General features: G+C 43.6%; 1 protein-coding gene across 18 annotated transcripts in view; it reads right to left on the reverse strand.

Annotated features, from left to right (window-relative positions):
- Positions 1-5,531: 5,531 nt before the first annotated feature.
- Positions 5,532-23,531, reverse strand: part of LOC139385228 (unconventional myosin-IXAa-like) — a 158,953-nt gene continuing 140,953 nt past the window's right edge. For 5 of the 18 annotated variants that reach the window (XM_071130359.1, XM_071130352.1, XM_071130358.1 and 2 more), the window contains 17 exons: positions 22,576-22,706; positions 22,186-22,409; positions 20,307-20,426; positions 19,080-19,268; positions 18,440-18,490; positions 17,333-17,444; positions 16,889-16,950; positions 16,567-16,759; positions 16,289-16,417; positions 15,964-16,069; positions 11,965-12,096; positions 9,756-9,879; positions 9,447-9,500; positions 8,323-8,340; positions 7,716-7,927; positions 7,342-7,484; positions 5,532-7,133 (listed from right to left, as the gene is read on the reverse strand). In XM_071130359.1, the coding sequence (XP_070986460.1) occupies positions 6,634-7,133; positions 7,342-7,484; positions 7,716-7,927; positions 8,323-8,340; positions 9,447-9,500; positions 9,756-9,879; positions 11,965-12,096; positions 15,964-16,069; positions 16,289-16,417; positions 16,567-16,759; positions 16,889-16,950; positions 17,333-17,444; positions 18,440-18,490; positions 19,080-19,268; positions 20,307-20,426; positions 22,186-22,409; positions 22,576-22,706 (2,500 nt within the window). In that variant the 3' untranslated portion in view covers positions 5,532-6,633. The remainder of the gene's footprint in view (positions 7,134-7,341; positions 7,485-7,715; positions 7,928-8,322; positions 8,341-9,446; positions 9,501-9,755; positions 9,880-11,964; positions 12,097-15,963; positions 16,070-16,288; positions 16,418-16,566; positions 16,760-16,888; positions 16,951-17,332; positions 17,445-18,439; positions 18,491-19,079; positions 19,269-20,306; positions 20,427-22,185; positions 22,410-22,575; positions 22,707-23,531) is intronic. The other 13 variants (XM_071130362.1, XM_071130346.1, XM_071130348.1 and 10 more) reach the window with 12 other exon arrangements.

Consider the following 23,531-nt stretch of genomic DNA (forward strand, 5'->3'; position numbering starts at 1 on the left):
AATAAGGGTAACCCACTTCAAATCAAATCAATGTATTTATATAGCCCTTTGTACATCAGCTGATATCTCAAAGTGCTGTACAGAAACCCAGCCTAAAACCCCAAACAGCAAGCAATGCAGGTGTTGAAGCATGTTGGCTAGGAAAAACTCCCTAGAAAGGCCAAAACCTAGGAAGAAACCTAGAGAGGAACCAGGCTATGAGGGGTAGCCAGTCCTATCTACCATCTACCGAAGAGTCAGGATTTAAAACTAAATCACATTGTTTAACAGACACCCACTCTATACATGGATGTAATAAGAGTTGTTACACAGCTCTGTAAATTCATTAATTATCTTTATCATAGGCATTTTAAAGTCTAAACATATCCCTTTGGTAAATTTGTGTCTTGACAAATCAGCCTGGAAGTTGTCCTGTTCAGTGCAGTCCAGTGGTCAGCTCAGGGTTGAACCATCAGAGTCACTCTTCGGACCAGTGGAGAGATGGAGAACACCAAGTACTATGCAGAGATCGGAGGACCACAGGCAGGATACTTTCCCAGTATCTTCTTCCAGAGAGTTCAGACCAGAGCACAGAATTGTGGACCACGCTGACTGACAAAGATAAAAAGGAACTAACCTACCTTGCAGATTAATCAAGGTGTTTGATAGAGTTTGAAATCATTTTAATGCAACGCAAAAGTAAGTATGTATATATGTATGGGAAAATATACTGCAGATGTGTGTCTCGCTACAAATCAAATCAAATCAAATTTTATTTGTCACATACACATGGTTAGCAGATGTTAATGCGAGTGTAGCGAAATGCTTGTGCTTCTAGTTCCGACAATGCAGTAATAACCAACAATGATATGGTCCTTGACTAGTCTCTCAAAGCACTTCATGATGACGGAAGTGAGTGCTACGGGGCGGTAGTCGTTTAGCTCAGTTACCTTAGCTTTCTTGGGAACAGGAACAATGGTGGCCCTCTTGAAGCATGTGGGAACAGCAGACTGGTATAGGGATTGATTGAATATGTCCGTAAACACACCGGCCAGCTGGTCTGCGCATGCTCTGAGGGCGCGGCTGGGGATGCCGTCTGGGCCTGCAGCCTTGCGAGGGTTAACACGTTTAAATGTCTTACTCACCTCGGCTGCAGTGAAGGAGAGACCGCAAGTTTTCGTTGCAGGCCGTGTCAGTGGCACTGTATTGTCCTCAAAGCGGGCAAAAAAGTTATTTAGTCTGCCTGGGAGCAGGACATCCTGGTCCGTGACTGGGCTGGATTTCTTCCTGTAGTCCGTGATTGACTGTAGACCCTGCCACATGCCTCTTGTGTCTGAGCCGTTGAATTGAGATTCTACTTTGTCTCTGTACTGACGCTTAGCTTGTTTGATAGCCTTGCGGAGGGAATAGCTGCACTGTTTGTATTCGGTCATGTTACCAGACACCTTGCCCTGATTAAAAGCAGTGGTTCGCGCTTTCAGTTTCACACGAATGCTGCCATCAATCCACGGTTTCTGGTTAGGGAATGTTTTAATCGTTGCTATGGGAACGACATCTTCAACGCACGTTCTAATGAACTCGCACACCGAATCAGCGTATTCGTCAATGTTGTTGTCTGACGCAATACGAAACATGTCCCAGTCCACGTGATGGAAGCAGTCTTGGAGTGTGGAGTCAGCTTGGTCGGACCAGCGTTGGACAGACCTCAGCGTGGGAGCCTCTTGTTTTAGTTTCTGTCTGTAGGCAGGGATCAACAAAATGGAGTCGTGGTCAGCTTTTCCGAAAGGGGGGCGGGGCAGGGCCTTATATGCGTCGCGGAAGTTAGAGTAACAATGATCCAAGGTCTTTCCACCCCTGGTTGCGCAATCGATATGCTGATAAAATTTTGGGAGTCTTGTTTTCAGATTAGCCTTGTTAAAATCCCCAGCTACAATGAATGCAGCCTCCGGATAAATGGTTTCCAGTTTGCAAAGAGTCAAATAAAGTTCATTCAGAGCCAACGATGTGTCTGCTTGGGGGGGGATATATACGGCTGTGATTATAATCGAAGAGAATTCTCTTGGTAGATAATGCGGTCTACATTTGATTGTGAGGAATTCTAAATCAGGTGAACAGAAGGATTTGAGTTCCTGTATGTTTATTTCATCACACCATGTCACGTTAGTCATAAGGCATACGCCCCCGCCCCACTTTTTACCAGAAAGATGTTTTTTCCTGTCTGCGCGATGCGTGGAGAAACCTGTTGGCTGCACCGCTTCGGATAGCGTCTCTCCAGTAAGCCACGTTTCCGTGAAGCAAAGAACGTTACAGTCTCTGATGTCCCTCTGGAATGCTACCCTTGCTCGGATTTCATCAACCTTGTTGTCAAGAGACTGGACATTGGCAAGAAGAATGCTAGGGAATGGTGCACGGTGTGCCCGTCTCCGGAGTCTGACCAGAAGACCGCCTCGTTTCCCTCTTTTTCGGAGTCGTTTTTTTGGGTCGCTGCATGGGATCCACTCCGTTGTCCTGTTTGTAAGGCAGAGCACAGGATCCGCGTCGCGAAAAGCGTATTCTTGGTCGTACTGATGGTGAGTTGACGCTGATCTTATATTCAGTAGTTCTTCTCGACTGTATGTGATGAAACCTAAGATGACCTGGGGTACTAATGTAAGAAATAACACGTAAAAAAACAAAAAACTGCATAGTTTCCTAGGAACGCGAAGCGAGGCGGCCATCTCTGTCGGCGCCTTTAGTCTTGGGACATGGAATATGAAAGTAGACAGACATATACTGTTTAGTGTACATGTCTATTTGTCTGTCACACTGACCAGTAGGCCCCCATAGTTTAACAGCCAACAGAGGTATTATTCTGTATCATAATTGATGTACTAGTCTATGGATTTGGGTAGAGGGACTGTGTTATCTACTTACATGGCTGGAATGGACAGTGTGCAAGTGTCGAAGCTATTTGGAGCTTTGCCTTAAAGTGTATAGTAGGACATGTACTGTTATGGTTAGAGCTTTGTCAGGAAGTGTATATATGTATATATGAGGACATGTACCGTTATGGTTAGATCTTTGTCAGGAAGTGTATATACTATGTCATGTACTGTTATGGTTAGTATATACACTTCCTGACAAAGCTCTAACCATAACAGTACATGACATAGTATATACACTTCCTGACAAAGCTCTAACCATAACGGTACATGACATAGTATATACACTTCCTGACAAAGCTCTAACCATAACAGTACATGACATAGTATATACACTTCCTGACAAAGCTCTATGTCATGTACTGTTATGGTTAGAGCTTTGTCAGGAAGTGTATATACGAGGACATGTACCGTTATGGTTAGAGCTTTGTCAGGAAGTGTATATACGAGGACATGTACCGTTATGGTTAGATCTTTGTCAGGAAGTGTATATACGAGGACATGTACCGTTATGGTTAGATCTTTGTCAGGAAGTGTATATGCGAGGACATGTACCGTTATGGTTAGATCTTTGTCAGGAAGTGTATATACAAGGACATGTACCGTTATGGTTAGTATATACACTTCCTGACAAAGCTCTATGTCATGTACCGTTATGGTTAGATCTTTGTCAGGAAGTGTATATGCGAGGACATGTACCGTTATGGTTAGTATATACACTTCCTGACAAAGCTCTATGTCATGTACCGTTATGGTTAGATCTTTGTCAGGAAGTGTATATACTATGTCATGTAGTGTTATGGTTAGATCTTTGTCAGGAAGTGTATATACTAGGACATGTACTGTTATGGTTAGTATATACACTTCCTGACAAAGATCTAACCATAACAGTACATGTCCTAGTATATACACTTCCTGACAAAGATCTAACCATAACGGTACATGACATAGTATATACACTTCCTGACAAAGATCTAACCATAACGGTACATGTCTTCGTATATACACTTCCTGACAAAGATCTAACCATAACAGTACATGACATAGTATATACACTTCCTGACAAAGATCTATGTCATGTACTGTTATGGTTAGATCTTTGTCAGGAAGTGTATATATGAAGACATGTACCGTTATGGTTAGATCTTTGTCAGGAAGTGTATATACTATGTCATGTAGTGTTATGGTTAGATCTTTGTCAGGAAGTGTATATACTATGTCATGTACTGTTATGGTTAGATCTTTACCAGGAAGTGTATATACTAACCATAACAGTACATGTCCTAGTATATACACTTCCTGACAAAGATCTAACCATAACACTACATGACATAGTATATACACTTCCTGACAAAGATCTAACCATAACGGTACATGACATAGAGCTTTGTCAGGAAGTGTATATACTAACCATAACGGTACATGTCCTCGCATATACACTTCCTGACAAAGATCTAACCATAACGGTACATGACATAGAGCTTTGTCAGGAAGTGTATATACTAACCATAACGGTACATGTCCTTGTATATACACTTTGGAAAAAATAATCTGCTAAATGGCATATATTATATTTATTAATAACAATACTTTAATCTACTGCTCGGTGATCATGTACACTGCACTAGTGTAATCAACCTTAATTAATAATAATATGTTTTGCGTATGCGATGTGTGAGCTGTGCCAAGGTCTTCCTCTTGAATGACAAATGCAAATCTGATTTTGAACCTCTGAATTAAAGCTCATGCCTGTACCATGCAGTATAATAAAAATATTGTTTGGTACAACTACAGTACCAGTACCAATGTCTGGACACACCTACTCATCCAGGGTTGTTCTTTCATTTGGACTATTTTCTACATTGTAAAATAATAGTGAAGACATCAAAACTATGAAATAACACGTTATTGACATTTTCCGGATTGACCGACCTTCATGTCTTAAAGTAATGATGGACCATCGTTTCTCTTTGCTTATTTGAGCTGTTCTTGTCATAATGAGCTGTCCTTGTCACAACACAACTGATTGGCTTAAGAAGGAAAGAAATTCCACAAATGAACTTTTAACAAGGCACACCTGTTAATTGAAATGCATTCCAGGTTGAGAGAATACCAAGAGTGCGCAAAGCTGTCATCAAAGCAAAGGGTGGCTACTTTGAAGAATCTAAAATATATTTTGATTTGTTTAACACTTTTTTGGTGACTACATGATTCTGTGTTATTTCATAGTTTATGTCTTCACTATTGTTCTACAATGTAGAAAATAGTAAAAATAAAGAAAAAAACCCTTGAATGAGTAGGTGTGTCCAAACTTTTGACTGGTACTGTATAACTGACAACTTTTTCTTACACTGTAGGTATGAGGCCTTTTGACATTTCCCCCCTCAAACACTAGAACTGTGAGGTGTTTGAATATCGTTGTTTTTTAAATATTTGAGTCTCTGATAGCCGATAGTGATTTAGTGTTACAAAAAGCATGTTTTAAATTGAAAGGGGACTTTTGACTGTTGCCTGAAAAACAGCTGACTGTCCAACATGACAGCGCCACAAAACTATCCCAATAAAAATTTTCAACTAATACATCCAGAAAAAAACAAGAAATGTTACGAATAATGACAGAAGACAAGAAAGTGCATGTCCTTGTTTGGTTGCTATTGAATCCAACACTGATATCTCAGGAAGACAAGGATTTGGGGGTAACATGTATCCAGAGCAAGGAGAATGCTATTTGTCCAATACATATTGTACTGTACATTCTAATTGTTGTATGGCTGTTAAGCTGTGAATGCAGTGATTTTATACACATCCAACATTCTTTACAGAGCTGGGATCACCTTGGCTAGAATACACACCAGCTAACTTGGTCCCTTTCATGGCCGTATTTCCCTCAGGAGAGGAACGAAGCAGCACAAACATAAAAACACATGAAGTGGTCTTCTCATACACACACACACACATTAACACTCAAACACGCACACGTACACAGCCTTTGTCCAATACCATACATCTCTGCCCAAGATACTCAAGAAAAAGATAAATATTTGACTTCAACTACCCAGCAGTTACTGGTGTTCCGGCTTTGTACAGTATTTATACCTTTATAATATAGTTATATAGATTTATACTTTCCATGAAATTAAAAATGTATTAAATAGGCTTAAGGGAAAAATACATTTGTAATAATAGAGGAACCACTGCTTACATTGATTGTTTTTAACTGTAAACTTTAAAGCAGCCAATGATTGAGATCTCAAGTTCATGGACACGGCAGCACTGTCAATGGCTCGGTAGGTTTTTAATTATTTTTTTCTTCCCATCTTCTAGCCTCGTTCCACCTCCTAGTTTGCATTGGGACGTCAGCTCGGGAGATCTCCCGGATGCTGAGTAGTCCTCTCCCAGTGTCCCAGCATTCCCTTTTCTCTGCCTTCCTGCTCCACACGTCCCCTCTCCCCTGGGCTGAGGGAGGCCCAGACCTGCAGAGGGACCATGGGGAGTGTGGTTGGCAGTTAAGGAGATCAACTTTCTACTGGTTCCTCCTCTCCCACTCCCAGCCTGTCCCTCTCCTGTCTCTTTGAGGTGGACACACAGTGTGTACATGGCACTTGGGGGGACAGTTCTGCATCGTTGCGGATGTGGACTGAGAAAGGGTGAGCTGGAGTGTTTGAGGAAGGGGGTCAGATCGCATGCTCTTAGGGAGAGTGGGCTGTGATGAAGGAGGTTTTCCCACTGTCCTTCATACCATGAACTCATTGCTGCCGTACAAAACCCGCTGCTGGGGTAAGTCAGGCGGATCCCTGCTGCGGCCCCCACTGTCATGGGAGTGCCTCAAGGGTGAGTTCTTGGATCCTTTCAGTTTCTGTTTGCCCTTTTCCGGGTTGAAGGTGCCTCGGCTGGTGAACTGTGACCTCTCTTCGAATGCCCCCTCCTGTTTGGCTGGGGGGGGACAGTCCAAGCTGTCGCGGCGGGGAGGCTGGGGCAGGTACAAGCCCTGGGCAGAGCCAGAGCCAGAAGAGGGCGACTTTGAGCGGTAGCGAAAGTGGCGAGCTGTGGCCACAGAGGAGGAAGAGGACGGGTGGAAGTGGGAGGAGGAAGAGAGGGAGGAGATGGTGGAACAGGAGTCCACTGAGTCCTGGGAGTCTGGTTGCCTGCGTAGGTTGCGGCGTCGGTGGCTCTTCCCCTCCGACCTCTTGGTTCGGGCGACGGGGGCCAGCGTGGGTTCTCTCTCTGAGGGACCTAAAAAGGTCAGTGGTCAGACCATGATGCAGGATACTATAGTAGCAGCAGTAGAAAACGATACGTTTCAACTAAATAAAACAAATGTTTTACTCATGTCTCTTTTTGCTACACAGAATTGTAGAGAGAAACTTAAAATATAACCACAAGTTTTAACAAGCGTTTTCCAAACAGGTTGACCATGGTACTGTTTAATATCATGGCATACCGGAGAAGTCGGAAGTGGCTCCTTCAGAGTCCACGTTGAGGTTCTCAGAGCTGTCGGCCGTGCCGATGGACGCCTCCGACTCCAGGGTCTCATCGTCTGATGCTCGCTGCTCCAAAGTCAGCATCTCAAAGGTTAGCTCCTCCCTGGGGTGACAAACATTGGTGAGGTCAATGCAGAAGGAAAACACACTGACAGTTTTAGTCATTCATTTTCCTCATTTTAGGTACACTTTGCCATTCATTTAAGATTCCTCAAATATCCTGTAGGTAAAGGTATAATACTGTTTTCTACATTTATTTTATAACATGCTTTTCGTTGCACATTGACTGAGGGCGCCCCCTAAATGCTACTGTGGGTATAATGCTATAAGGTACTTCTCTTTCTGCAGGCTCTCGATCTGCTCCGTCAGCACCCTCTCCTCCTGCTGCATGGCCAACTGCTGGTGCTCCGATACCTCAGGCTCCTGCCCCGACCCCACCTCCTCACCGCCGCTCTCCTGCATCACTGCACCCGTCACGGACGGCAGGCGTGGGCTAACCGGGGGCGAGGGCGTGTGGTAGCTGAACCGCCGTACGTGGCCCTTGCCCTGCGAAACAAAGCACAAAACAGTCAGTGTTAGCTTATGTTAGCTTAGGCTAATGTCAGCGTTTGTCCTGGTGTAGGATTGTCCTGATTCATGACAAGAATAGCAAAGCAGGGAAAATAACAGCGTCTGGCAGCGAATTCTATTTCAGGTTGTATAGCCAGCAGCCGTTACTCCTACTACCTAGGAGGGCCCTTCCACCAAGTTACTTTGACGGCACATGCAAAAAAAAAAAAAAAAAACTTTGTAATACTAGAAACATCAATGTTTCATAGTTCGCCTTTTAAACCCATAACGACCCCAAGACTCATGCTCCCCACACATGCAGTCTAGCAACCAGCAGTCACAGCAGATACCCAATCGCAAAATCATGTTGGATGCTGTGCAGCATGGGTTACCTTTTTGGCTGCGTTTGGCTGCGTGGTACAAACAATTGAGAAGCAAAAGAGAATATAAAAGTGAAAATGAGGCCAAAGACACTGGACAGTATATGGTCCCTAACCTCTTACAAAGTCCTCCATAATGCTACCATGTGATGATACACCAGGACATTTCTCCTGGAATTGCTTTAATACCAAAGAGCTGCTACGGTCTACAGCACATGTAATTGGGACGATCTTTGATTGGATCATGGGACAAGAGGCAGAACAATCTAAGAAATTCTATTATGGATAGGTTATATTACATAATAAGTCATCTAGTGTAGGACATCATTTCCCAAATTTTGACCACAAGGTCAGGAGGAAATGGAGTAAACAATCACATTTCTCAAATGTGTATTTTAGGATGAAACTGATTAAGTGTGATGATACACTTTATACAATATATTCTATAAACTTACAAATACAATAAAAATAACAACCCAACGTGGGTTTAGTAGATAGTAAACATTGAGTGAACCAGACAATGACAAACATTAAATATGTCATTAAAATATGGAACTATAGGTTATGAAATCATTATAACGTATTTGAGTTGGAACACTGTGAAATACAGAAAATCCTGTCAGAGTACAGCATAGTCAAAATCTAATGAACAAACATTTGCATGATTAAATTACAGTATATCAATGTCTTGAACTTTCATCCACAAGACACTATATTATACTATACAGTCAGGCTCACACAAAGCAATAGAGAGAGGAAAAAGCGAGAGGAGAGAGAGGAAAAAGTGAGAGAGAGGAAAAAGCGAGGAGAGAGAGGAAAAAGAGAGGAGAGAGAGGAAAAAGCAAGAGAGGAGAGAGAGGGGGCGAGAGAGGGATCAAGAGAGGGAGCGAGAGAGGGATCGAGAGATGGATTGAGAGAGGAGAGCCAGAGAGCAGAGAGAGAGAAAGTGAGAGATAGGTCAGCCAGACATGGACAAAGTGAGGTGGCGCCATGTTGTGAGGATGGAGGACACCGGGCAGACCTCGGCATTAGGACAAGGTGGGCACGGTGAGCCGTGATCAATGCCACAACAAAATAGCTGACAGCTGACTATGATTAGGCGAGCCTGGGCTTGGTAACAGTGAGTGGATACATACCGGGACAGTACTGCGGGATATGGTCATAAATCTAACAGCAATTAGTACAGGTTTCTGGATTAGGAAGGAAAGACAGGAAGGGGAATGACAGGATTAAAATGGGATAAAACAGAGTTAGTGTGAAGAGGAGGTGGTTCAAGGTAGGCTGACTTAAGAAGGGTGTTTTTAACAGGATAAGTTAGCTAGTTGGGGGGTTTCATTTAAGAACAGTGTTTTAACAGGATAGGTTAGCTAGTTGATGGGAGTTGATGACTAGTCAAATACGGTCTGTGGATAGTGGTGATGAACAGCTATGACTCTTGACTTTACCATTGATCTCCGAATGAGGGTCAATCTGCACTTGGCTTTGTTCTCGGCAAATTCCAAACTGTTGATGTCCTTTAGCCGGGCGCAGTACTTATTCATCTGCTCTCCGATGATGAGCTCCACACACCTAGAACAGGAAGAGCCATGGTCACATTGCAGTCTAGTACTACATCTATGTAATCCTATAGTAGCAGCAGCAGGATACTATAGTAGCAGCAGCAGGATACTATAGTAGCAGCAGGATACTATAGCAGCAGCAGGATACTATAGCAGCAGCAGCAGTAGGATACTATAGAAGCAGCAGCAGTAGGATACTATAGTAGCAGCAGTAGGATACTATAGTAGCAGCAGTAGGATACTATAACAGCAGCAGCAGGATACTATAGTAGCAGCAGCAGGATACTATAACAGCAGCAGTAGGATACTATAACAGCAGCAGCAGGATACTATAACAGCAGCAGCAGGATACTATAACAGCAGCAGCAGGATACTATAGTAGCAGCAGCAGGATACTATAGTAGCAGCAGCAGGATACTATAACAGCAGGATACTATAACAGCAGCAGCAGGATACTATAGTAGCAGCAGCAGGATACTATAGTAGCAGCAGCAGGATACTATAGTAGCAGCAGCAGGATACTATAGTAGCAGCAGCAGGATACTATAACAGCAGCAGCAGTATACTATAGTAGCAGCAGCAGGATACTATAGTAGCAGCAGCAGGATACTATAGTAGCAGCAGCAGGATACTATAGTAGCAGCAGCAGGATACTATAGTAGCAGCAGCAGGATACTATAGTAGCAGCAGCAGGATACTATAGTAGCAGCAGGATACTATAACAGCAGCAGGATACTATAGCAGCAGCAGTAGGATACTATAACAGCAGCAGGATACTATAACAGCAGCAGCATGATACTATAGCAGCAGCAGCATGATACTATAGCAGCAGCAGCAGGATACTATAACAGCAGCAGCAGGATACTATAACAGCAGCAGCAGGATACTATAGCAGCAGCAGCAGGATACTATAGTAGCAGCAGCAGGATACTATAGCAGCAGCAGTAGGATACTATAGCAGCAGCAGGATACTATAGTAGCAGCAGGATACTATAGTAGCAGCAGCAGGATACTATAGTAGCAGCAGCAGCAGGATTCTATAGTAGCAGCAGTAGTAGGATACTATAGTAGCAGCAGGATACTACAGTAGCAGCAGCAGGATACTATAGTAGCAGCAGCAGCAGGATTCTATAGTAGCAGCAGTAGTAGGATACTATAGTAGCAGCAGCAGGATTCTATAGTAGCAGCAGTAGTAGGATACTATAGTAGCAGCAGCAGGATACTATAGTAGCAGCAGCAGGATACTATAGTAGCAGCAGCAGCAGGATTCTATAGTAGCAGCAGCAGGATACTATAGTAGCAGCAGCAGGATACTATAGCAGTAGCAGCAGCAGCAGGATACTATAGCAGCAGCAGGATTCTATAGTAGCAGCAGCAGGATACTATAGTAGCAGCAGCAGGATACTATAGTAGCAGCAGCAGGATACTATAGTAGCAGCAGGATTCTATAGTAGCAGCAGGATACTATAGTAGCAGCAGCAGGATACTATAGTAGCAGCAGCAGCAGGATTCTATAGTAGCAGCAGTAGTAGGATACTATAGTAGCAGCAGGATACTACAGTAGCAGCAGCAGGATACTATAGTAGCAGCAGCAGCAGGATACTATAGTAGCAGCAGCAGGATTCTATAGTAGCAGCAGTAGTAGGATACTATAGTAGCAGCAGCAGGATACTATAGCAGCAGCAGCAGGATACTATAGCAGCAGCAGCAGGATACTATAGCAGCAGCAGCAGGATACTATAGTAGCAGCAGCAGCAGGATTCTATAGTAGCAGCAGCAGGATACTATAGTAGCAGCAGCAGGATACTATAGCAGTAGCAGCAGCAGCATACTACAGCAGCAGCAGCAGCAGCAGGATACTATAGCAGCAGCAGGATTCTATAGTAGCAGCAGCAGGATACTATAGTAGCAGCAGCAGGATACTATAGCAGTAGCAGCAGCAGCATACTACAGCAGCAGCAGCAGCAGGATACTATAGCAGCAGCAGGATTCTATAGTAGCAGCAGCAGGATACTATAGTAGCAGCAGTAGTAGGATACTATAGTAGCAGCATTAGTAGGATACTATATTAGCAGCAGTAGGATTGTGGTCTCACGCTGTGGTCTTGCCGATGTCCTGGACACTCTGCAGGGGGTCGATGGTGTCGGGGCAGCGGAGGATGCAGGGGGCGAAGACGATGGCTATGGCGTTGGCCGACATACGGTTGGTGTCCTCCTGCCCTGCGATCCTGGAGAATACACCAAACAAAAACAGGGCCTTCAGAAAGTATTCATAACACCTCTTGACTTGTTCTACATGCTGTTGGTTTATAGCCTGAATTTAAAATGAGATTGAATTGAGATTTTGAGTCACTGGCCTACACACAATACCCCATAATGTCAAAGTGGAATTATGTTTTTACATCTATATATTTTTTTTAATGTATTAAAAATGAAAAGCTGAACATTTTTGAGTCAATAACTATTCAACCCCTTTGTTATGGTAAGCATAAATAAATGCAGGAGAAAAATAATAAGTTGCATGGAGTCTGTGTGTAATAATAGTGTTTAACATGATTTTTGAATGACTACCTAATCTCTGTACCCCACACATACAATTATCTTTAAGGTCCCTCAGTTGAGCAGTGAATTTCAAACAAAGATTCAATCAAAGACCAGAGATGTTTTCCAATGCCTCGCAAAGTGTTGATAGATGGGTAAAACAAAACAAAAGCAGACATTGAATATCCCTTTGAGCATGGTGAAGTTATTAGCTACACTTTGGGTGGTGTATGTATCAATACACTCCTTCCTATTACAGTTGCCGGAGAGGAAGGAAACCACCCTGGGATTTCACCATGAGGCCAACGGTGATTTTAAAACAGTTATAGAGTTTAATAGCTGTGAAGAGAGAAAACGGAAGATGGATCAACAACATTGTAGTTACTCCACAATACTAACCTAAATGACAGGAGGGAACACGAGGCTGTACAGAATAAAACATGCATCCTGTTCGTAAAAAGGCACGACTCTTTATATTTTCAAGCATGGTGTTGGCTGCATCATATTATGGGTATGCTTTTCATCGACAAGGACTAGAGAGTTTAAAAATAATACAAATACATGGAATAGAGCTTAGCACAGGCAAAACCTTGGAGGAAAACCTGGTTCAGTCTGCTTTCCAACAGACACTGGGAGAAAAATGTACTTTTCAGTACAATAACCTAAAAAACAAATATACACGAGTTGCTTACCAAGATTGACATGGAATGTTCCTGAGTGGCCTAGTTACAGTTACAGACGTAAAATCGTCTTGAAAATCTAATGGAAAGACTTGAAAATGGCTGCCTAGCAGAGATCAACCACCAACTTGACAGAGCTTGAAGAATATTGTACAATCCTGGTGTGCAAAGCTCTTAGAGACTTACCCAGAAAGACTCACAGCTGTAATCTCTGCCAAAGGTGATTCTAACATGTATTGACTCAGGGGTGTGAATACTTACAGTACCAGTCGAAAGTTTGGATACTCTTACTCATTCCAGGGTTTTTCTTGATTTTTTACTATTTTCTACATTGTAGAATAAATCATCAAAACTATGAAATAGCATATGGAATCATGTAGTAACCAAAAAGTGTTAAATTAAATGAAAAATGTTTTATTTTTGAGATTCTTCAAAGTAGCCACCATTTGCCTTGATGACAGCTTTGCACACTCTTGGCATTCTCTCAACCTTCTTGTCCTGCAAGCCTGAAAACACATTCACCACCAATGCATTTTAATTAACAGGTGTGCCTTGTTAAAAGTTAATTTGTGGAATTGATTTCCTCCTTAATGCGAGTCAATCAGTTGTGTTGTGATAAGGCAGTGGTGGTATACAGAAGATAGTCTTTTACCAAATAGGGCTAAGTCCATATTATGGCAAGAACAACTCAAATAAGCAAAGAGAAACGACAGTCCACCATTACTTTAAGACATGAACGTCAGTCAATACAGTCTATCACAGTGCCATCCGTTTGGTCACCAAAGCCCCATATACCACCCACCACTGCGACCTGTATGCTCTCGTCGGTTGGCCCCCGCTGCATATTCGTCGCCAGACCCACTGGCTCTTGGTCATCTATAAGTCTTTGCTAGGTAAAGCCCCGCCTTATCTCAGCTCACTGGCCACCATAACAACACTCACCCGTAGCACACTCTCCAGCAGGTATATTTCTCTGGTCACCTCCAAAGCCTCCTTTGGTAACCTTTCCTTCCAGTTCTCTGCTGCCAATGACTGGAACGAATTGCAAAAATCACTGAAGCTGGTGACTCATATCTCCCTCACTAACTTTAAGCATCAGCTATCTGAGCAGCTAACCGATCGCAGCAGCTGTACATAGCCCATCTGTAAATAGCCCATCCAATTACCTACCTCATCTCCATATTGTTTTTATTTACTTTTTTTGCTCTTTTGCACACCTATATGTCTACTTGCACATATTGTGTTATTGACTGTACTTTTGTTTATTCCATGTGTAACTCTGCTGTTGTTTTTGTCGCATTGCTTTACTTTATCTTGGCCAGGTTGCAGTTGCAAATGAGAACTTGTTCTCAACTGGCCTACCTGGTTAAATAAAGATGAAATAAAAAAATAAATAAAAAATACAGAAAATGTCACGAACTTTGAACATTTCTTCAGTCACAAAAGTGCAGTCACAAAAACCATCAAGCGCTATGATGAAACTGGCTCTCATGAGGACCACCACCGGAAAGGAAGACCCAGAGTTACCTCTGCTGCAGAGGATAACTTCATTAGAGTTAACTGCACCACAGATTGCAGCCCAAATAAATTCTTCACAGAGTTAAAGTAACAGACACATCTCAACATCAACTGTTCAGAGGAGACTGTGTAAATCAGGCCTTCATGGTCAAATTGCTGCAAAGAAACCACTACTAAAAGGACACCAATAAAGAAGAGACTTGCTTGGGCCAAGAAACACAAGCAATGGACATTAGACTGTCGGAAATCTGTCCTTTGGTCTGATGAGTCCAAATGTTCCATTTTTGCTTTCAACCGCCGTGTCTTTGTGAGATGCAGAGTAGGTGAACGGATGATCTCTGCATGTGTGGTTCCCACCGTGAAGCATGAGGAGGAGGTGTGATGCTGTGGGGGTGCTTTGCTGGTGACTCTGTCAGTGATTTATTTAGAATTCAGCATGTCTACCACAGCATTCTGAAGTGATGTTATCCCCTCTGATTTGCGCTTAGTGGGACAATCATTTACTTTTCAACAGGACAATGACCCAACACACACCACCAGACTGTGTAAGGGCTATTTGACCAAGAAGGATAGTGATGGAGTGCTGCATCAGATGATCTGGCCTCCACAATCACCCAACCTTAACCCAATTGAGATGGTTTGGACCGCAGAGTGAATAAAAAGCAGCCAACAAGTGCTCAGCATATGTGGGAACTCCTTCAAGACTGTTGGAAAAGCATTCCAGGTGCCTGGCTGAGAGAATGCCAAGAGTGTGCAAAGCTGTCATCAAGGCAAAGGGTGACTACTTCGAAGAATCTAAAATATAAATATATTTTGATTTGTTTAACACTTTTTTGGTTATTACATGATTCCATATGTGTTATTTAATCGTTTGGATGTCTTCACTATTATTCTACAACGGAGAAAATAGTACAAATAAAGAAAACCCTTGAATGAGTAGGTGTGTCCAATCTTTTGACTGGTCCTGTATGTAAATTACATATTTCTGTATTTCATTTTCAATACATTTGCTAAAATAAAAAAATAAAAACATGTTTTCACTTTTTCATTATGGGGTAGTGTGTGTAGATGGATGAGGGGAAAAAAATATTTCAACCATTTTGAATTAAGGCTGTAACAACAAAATGTGGAATAAGTCAAAGGGTTTGAATCATTTGTGAAGGCACTGTAGTATAACACATGTGTAAAGTTTGGTTCCAACTTCTTACTAAAGGTGACAGGCTGAAGAGTTAGGACATTACAGAAATGTTCTGTTATTGGACGAATCTTCTCTCTGGCATTTTCCTTTTGATTTGACGTGACGAACAAATGCTACAGCAGATACTAGTGCAATAGAGGGAGGAGAAAGTCTGTTACCTAACTAGGTGGAAGAAGAGCCGTTCCAGAGTGTTGAGGTGAGTTCTACTGAGCTGGTCGATAATAGAGTAGACCCCTCGAATCACCTCCTTCTTGTCCTGCAGGCCTGTAAACATATTCACCACCAAACATATTGATGACATTTTTCATGGGGTTTTGAATCCGTTTTTGATATATTCATCTGAAATAAAATATCTTGTTGTAGGTCAGTGAGAGAAGTTATTTGCAATGTCCAACAATGATGTGGAACTACATACATAAATAAAATAAGTAAGGAGTATACATTTATCAGAAATTAGAATGACAGGAAGGTCGGAGTATTTACACATGGCGCGGAGGAACTCCTCGTATAGTTCAAAGGTCATAAGCGGATTGGGTAAGTCCCGGAGCCACTGCTTGAAGACACTAGCGATAACGTGGATGTTGTAGTCATCCAGGTTCATGTTGTTCACGTCTGTGTGGACAAACAGCCAAAATGTCAGAATGAAACAAGCATCCCGGGTTCAAGTTATCTTCAGCCATAGTGTTGACATTTTCATTTGAAAATAGCCATTAGTGTAACTAGGTGCCTCACCCTGGTCTTTGTTAGCATGTATACAGTACCTGTGTCCAGTCCCTGCTTGAGCTCTTTGATCTTATTGGTGGAGCCAGACTTCCTGTAGATGCCCTCGGTGTAGAGGCCGTGCATCTCAATGTAGTTGATGAGCTTCTCCACAACCAGGGGCACTGTCCTCTCCTCGTTGGTCAGACGGGACACCTCCACCCCAAACTGCCTGGACGACAGCTCTGGGTCGTACTGCGCACACACACAGACACAAAAAGAGATGTAGGAGCGCAAGTGGACACACACACACAAACACGGACACACACACAGCTTCTACCTAATAAATATCAATCTACGTTGATCTAGTCGTGGTAGCCTTACCTTTTTGCTGCATTTGGTGGTCAACTTCAGGCAGCACTTTCTGTGGCAGGCATAGCGACACACTGGATAAACACAGCCAGAGAAATGCAAGTCAGCGCCATTTTCGACGGAAAGACAGTGCCTCCGCATTGTTAACATGGGAAGAAAAACAAAAGGTTATGGCCGCTAACTAACTGACTACAGGACTAAGAGACAGATGCAACATTGACCAGGGAGGAGAAAACATCCTTTCTGACTGCTGCTTGAGAAAACTGTGGAGGATAAGGAGCTGCAGACCACATGAGTCCAGTTGAACACAATCTGATTAGTAGGAGGGGTTAGGAGGGGCCACAGCTCAAGGCTTGGCCAAAGGGCCGCTGAGGTCATGCACAGTAATAACGTGTGTGTGTGTGTGTGTGTGTCTGTATTGTGTGTGTGTGTGTGTGTGTGCGCACGAGTACTCACATTTGCAGACGCAGGCCCTGTCCATCATCCAGATGAGAGAGGAGCAGTACTCGCAGTAGGTGGGGATACTGTACTGGGTGGCCTTGAAGATGTGGCCATTGTGTTCCTCCACCTGTAGGGGGCAGCAGAGAGCAGGTGAGAAAAGAGCCAAGGAGAGTTTATGTTGACATGAATGCTTTCTATTGTCTCTGACTCTCCTGTGTATTCTAGTTACTAGCCTATTTCCTTTTTTTCTCTAAAGGACAGATAGAAGCATTGCTGACAGGTGGTTAATATGTTTTAAATGGAGACGAGCAGCAACGCAGATGTTGCATAGTAGTGCAATGCAAGACGATGCACTCACAGAATATCAGAGTATCACAGAGTATCTGCGCATGTCCACGGTTCAATCTGCTACAGTGTGATAGCTGCGGGAACAAAACAGCGGAGAACTTTCGCCTCGTGCTTCAATGCTTTTAGTTGTTGCGGAAATTGCCCCGATATTTCTGTTTACTTCGTGCATCACTGACTATACCATTTTTTACATTTAATTATATATATTTTTTATTTGGATTTTTTTATTTTTTTACCGCTTTTTCTCCCCAATTTCGTGGTGTCCAATTGGTAGTTACAGTCTTGTCTCATCGCTGCAACTCCCGTATGGACTCGGGAGCGGCGAAGGTCGAGAGCCGTGCATCCTCCGAAACACAACCCAACCGCAATGCTTCTTGACACAATGCCCACTTAACCCGGAAGCCAGCCACACCAATGTGTTGGAGGAAACACCTGGTGACCGTGTCTGCGTGCACTGCGCCCAGCCCACCATAGGAGACACTAGTGCGCGATGGGACAAGGACATCCCTGCCGGCCAAACTCTCCCCTAACCCGGACGACGCTGGGCTAATTGTGCGCCACCCCATGGGTCTCCCGGTCGCGGCCGGGTGCGACAGAGTCTGGACTCGATCCCAGAATCTCTAGTGGCACAGCTAGCACTGTGATGCAGTGCCTTAGACCACTGCGCCACTCGGGAGGCCCCCACTGACTATACCTTTAAGATCAGTCTGGCTTCAGTCTCATACCAAAACGGTTGACTACTAGTTTAAAAAAACAGTAAGAGCAGGCACTCACAATGTCAGCATCCTTTTTCCTCCTCTTCTTTCGCTCGGTTTTGGGGACCTGCTGGGAAAGACAACCAAATATAACAGAGCTCTAAAAACAACAACAAATACTGTAATACCCTGGTAGCTTATCAATTACTAAGATCGTAAAGACCACGATGCTCTTTTCCAGCGGACACTCTCTTTTAGAGGGGCTTAGTATAGTAGCCAAGGGCTTCATGTGACCTGTAGTGTTTGAATTAGCCACCTGGGTGTTGGAAGTAGTTAGCACCAATAGCTAACCAGGCCACTGTAGCAATGCTGTACCTGTCCACCCACACACACACACTGCTGCTAGCCCAGCTAAACCACGGCTTCATCTACCAACATTACTGCTAGCTCACCTAAACCACGGTTTCATCTACCAACATTACTGCTGGCCCACCTAAACCACGGTTTCATCTACCAACATTACTGCTGGCCCACCTAAACCACGGCTTCATCTAAACCCACCTAAACCTCGGTTTCAGCTACCAATATAACTGCCAGCCCACCTAAACCATGGTTTTAGCTCAGACTGCATACAGTACAGTGTGATGCTTAGCTACATAGCCAATGGCTGCAATAACAATCAATTGCACCAGACAGAAGGTCAGTGGTGGAGGTGGTACCTTGCTGATGGTGCTGTCCATGGGCTTGTACTCGGTCATGAACTCATCCAGAAAGATCTTGAAGGTGTTGACCCAGACCTTGACGGGCGACTCGCTCCAGTCCCTCTGCTCCAGGCGCATGGTCTTCTCCAGGATCTGCTCGAACAGGGCGTATAGGTCCTTATAGCGGATACTCTTCCCATCATCCATCTGGAGAACACAGAGGGTTACATCAAAATCATGATGCTAACTACTGCCATGTAAATACATAGGCATTAAGGACACTACTGTAAAGTAGTTACCATGTAACTACAAGCCATGTAAATACATAGTCATTAAGGACACTACTGTAAAGTAGTTACCATGTAACTACAAGCCATGTAAATACATAGTCATTAAGGACACTACTGTAAAGTAGTTACCATGTAACTACAAGCCATGTAAATACATAGTCATTAAGGACACTACTGTAAAGTAGTTACCATGTAACTACAAGCCATGTAAATACATAGTCATTAAGGACACTACTGTAAAGTAGTTACCATGTAACTACTGCCATTTAAATACATAGTCATTAAGGACACTACTGTAAAGTAGTTACCATGTAACTACTGCCATTTAAATACATAGGCATTAAGGACACTACTGTAAAGTAGTTACCATGTAACTACTGCGTGCGTGGGTGCGTGCGTGTGTTACCATGTAACTACTGCCATTTAAATACATAGTCATTAAGGACACTACTGTAAAGTAGTTACCATGTAACTACTGCCATTGAAATACATAGTCATTAAGGACACTACTGTAAAGTAGTTACCATTTAACTACTGCCATTTAAATACATAGTCAGTAAGGACACTACTGTAAAGTAGTTACCATGTAACTACAAGCCATGTAAATACATAGTCATTAAGGACACTACTGTAAAGTAGTTACCATGTAACTACTGCCATTTAAATACATAGTCATTAAGGACACTACTGTAAAGTAGTTACCATGTAACTACTGCCATTTAAATACATAGTCATTAAGGACACTACTGTAAAGTAGTTACCATGTAACTACTGCCATTTAAATACATAGTCATTAAGGACACTACTGTAAAGTAGTTACCATGTAACTACTGCCATTTAAATACATAGGCATTAAGAACACTACTGTAAAGTAGTTACCATGTAACTACTAGCCATGTAAATACAACGGTATTAGGAAGCCTGGGATTCAGGGTTGTTGCACTACTGTACTAACCGCTAGAGCTGTAGAGTAGGAGTTGAAGATATTGAGGCGGAACTCCTTCAAGGCCTTTTTAAACACCACGTCCACCATTGTGTCTTTCTTACCGCCGTCCTCAGCCACCAGGTCACTGATCTAAACGAAACAAAAACAACTGCTTGATAAAAAAGGGTTCTCTCGGGCTTCAGTACATGAGCATTATAAAACCACATCAGTCTGGACACTGGACAACCTCAACACCGATATTCAGAAGCATCATTGTTCAAAGCTCAACATTCAAAGAGAGGATTTATATTGGTAACCAACCTGAAAGCTCTACCTTCCTCGTGCTGTTGTAATAACACTCTTTCTTCATCTGTATCTATATGTGTGTGTGTGTGTGTGTGTGTGTGTGTGTGTGTGTGTGTGTGTGTGTGTGTGTGTGTGTGTGTGTGTGTGTGTGTGTGTGTGTGTGTGTGTGTGTGTGTGTGTGTGTGTGTGTGTGTGTGTGTGTGTGCGCTTTGTGTCCATGTGTGCGCTTTGTGTCCATGTGTGCGCTTTGTGTCCATGTGTGCGCTTTGTGTCCATGTGTGCGCTTTGTGTCCATGTGTGCGCTTTGTGTCCATGTGTGCGCTTTGTGTCCATGTGTGCGCTTTGTGTCCATGTGTGCGCTTTGTGTCCATGTGTGCGCTTTGTGTCCATGTGTGCGCTTTGTGTCCATGTGTGCGCTTTGTGTCCATGTGTGCGCTTTGTGTCCATGTGTGCGCTTTGTGTCCATGTGTGCGCTTTGTGTCCATGTGTGCGCTTTGTGTCCATGTGTGCGCTTTGTGTCCATGTGTGCGCTTTGTGTCCATGTGTGCGCTTTGTGTCCATGTGTGCGCTTTGTGTCCATGTGTGCGCTTTGTGTCCATGTGTGCGCTTTGTGTCCATGTGTGCGCTTTGTGTCCATGTGTGCGCTTTGTGTCCATGTGTGCGCTTTGTGTCCATGTGTGCGCTTTGTGTCCATGTGTGCGCTTTGTGTCCATGTGTGCGCTTTGTGTCCATGTGTGCGCTTTGTGTCCATGTGTGCGCTTTGTGTCCATGTGTGCGCTTTGTGTCCATGTGTGCGCTTTGTGTCCATGTGTGCGAGTCTGCATATACAGTGGTGGAAAAAGTACCCAATTGTCATACTTGAATAAAAGTAAAGATACCTTAATAGAAAGTTAAAAGTGAAAGTAAAAGTGAAAAAGTAAAAGTCACCCAGTAAAATACTACTTGAGAAAAAGTCTAAAAGTATTCGGTTGAAAATATACTGAAGTATCAAAAGTAAAATAAAAAGTATACATGATTTAAAATTCCTTATATTAAGCAAAGCAGATGGCACGGTTTTCTTGTTTAAAAAAGGAAGGATAACCCGGGGCACACTCCAACACTGACATCATTTATAAAAGATGCATGTGTGTTTAGTGAGTCTGCCAGATCAGAGGCCGCAGGGAGGACCACGTGTTCTCTTGATAAATCCGTGAATTGGACCATTTTCCTGTCCTGCTAAGCACTTAAAATGTAACGAGTACTTTTGGGTGTCAGGTAAAATGTAGGGAGTAAAAATTTATTCAGGAATGTAATGAAGTAAAAGTAGTCAAAAATATAAATAGCAAAGTACCCTAAAAACCTACTTATGTAGTACTTTAAAGTACATAAGTACTTTACACCACAATGCATATGCCTGCATATTTCTGTGTGTGTATGGGTGGGTGTGTCTTTGTGTGGGTGGGTGCGTGTGTGGGTGGGTGCGTGTGTGTGTGGTTGGGTGTGTGTGTGTGTGTGTGGGTGCGTGCGTGCGTGTGTTTGGGTGGGTGCGTGTCTGGATGGGTGATTGTGTTGGTGTGTGTGTGTGTCTGTGGGTGCGTGTGTCTTTGTGACTGTGTGTGTGTACCTTCTTCATGAGGAAGTCGTTCATGCTCCTGTAGTCGTTGGTGCAGGTGAGGATCTGCAGTGCATCGTTCCCCCACTGGGCAGGCTCTAGGGCAACACTGCTAATCTTGACGCTACGCCGCCTCTTCACTTTTGGCGAGGGCTCCTTGTTCTCCTTGAACTCCTTGGCCCCCCGCTCCAGGGTCATGTCTGGACTACGAGGCGGTGACATGTAATCCTGTCCTGCTGGGAGGGAGGGATGGAGAGACAGACAGAGTAGCAGCATAGTAAGTCTAACGCCTTTCGTTCAAGTCTTCTAGACTCCCTTATTAAGTTTGGTAGTGATCTTCACTGTGTCTTCGTCTGACAGTTAAACCTGCTGAACCCCACATGACCTTTAACCCTCCCTCACCTTCTCCTAGCAGTGGCCCCGTGTCTCCGTCATCTGCATCCATGGAGTCACCTCCACAGAACAGCTTCTCTCTGGACGACTTCTTCTCACCCTGCTTCGTTTTGCCCCAGAAACGCATCTTACCACGAACCCTGGTGGGGGGGAGAGAGAGATCACAGATTCATTAACCCTAATCTGAACCCCAAGGCTTTCGACTCTGTCAATCACCGTATTCTTATCGGCAGACTCAGTAGCCTCGGTTTTTCGGATGACTGCCTTGCCTGGTTCACCAATTACTTTGCAGACAGAGTTCAGTGTGTCAAATCGGAGGGCATGCTGTCCGGTCCTCTGGCAGTCTCTATGGGGGTGCCACAGGGTTCAATTCTCGGGCCGACTCTTTTCTCTGTATATATCAATGATGTTTCTCATGCTGCGGGCGATTCCCTGATCCACCTCTACGCAGACGACACCATTCTATATACTTCTGGCCCGTCCTTGGACACTGTGCTATCTAACCTCCAAACGAGCTTCAATGCCATACAGCACTCCTTCCGTGGCCTCCAACTGCTCTTAAACGCTAGTAAAACCAAATGCATGCTTTTCAACCGTTCGCTGCCTGCACCCGCACGCCTGACCAGCATCACCACCCTGGATGGTTCCGACCTTGAATATGTGGACATCTATAAGTACCTAGGTGTCTGGCTAGACTCTAAACTCTCCTTCCAGACCCATATCAAACATCTCCAATCGAAAATCAAATCAAGAGTCGGCTTTCTATTCCGCAACAAAGCCTCCTTCACTCACGCCGCCAAACTTACCCTAGTAAAACTGACTATCCTACCGATCCTCGACTTCGGCGATGTCATCTACAAAATTGCTTCCAACACTCTACTCAGCAAACTGGATGCAGTTTATCACAGTGCCATCCGTTTTGTCACTAAAGCACCTTATACCACCCACCACTGCGACTTGTATGC

Source organism: Oncorhynchus clarkii, chromosome 26 (genome assembly GCF_045791955.1).
Source record: "Oncorhynchus clarkii lewisi isolate Uvic-CL-2024 chromosome 26, UVic_Ocla_1.0, whole genome shotgun sequence".
NCBI classification, from domain to species: Eukaryota; Metazoa; Chordata; class Actinopteri; order Salmoniformes; family Salmonidae; genus Oncorhynchus; species Oncorhynchus clarkii.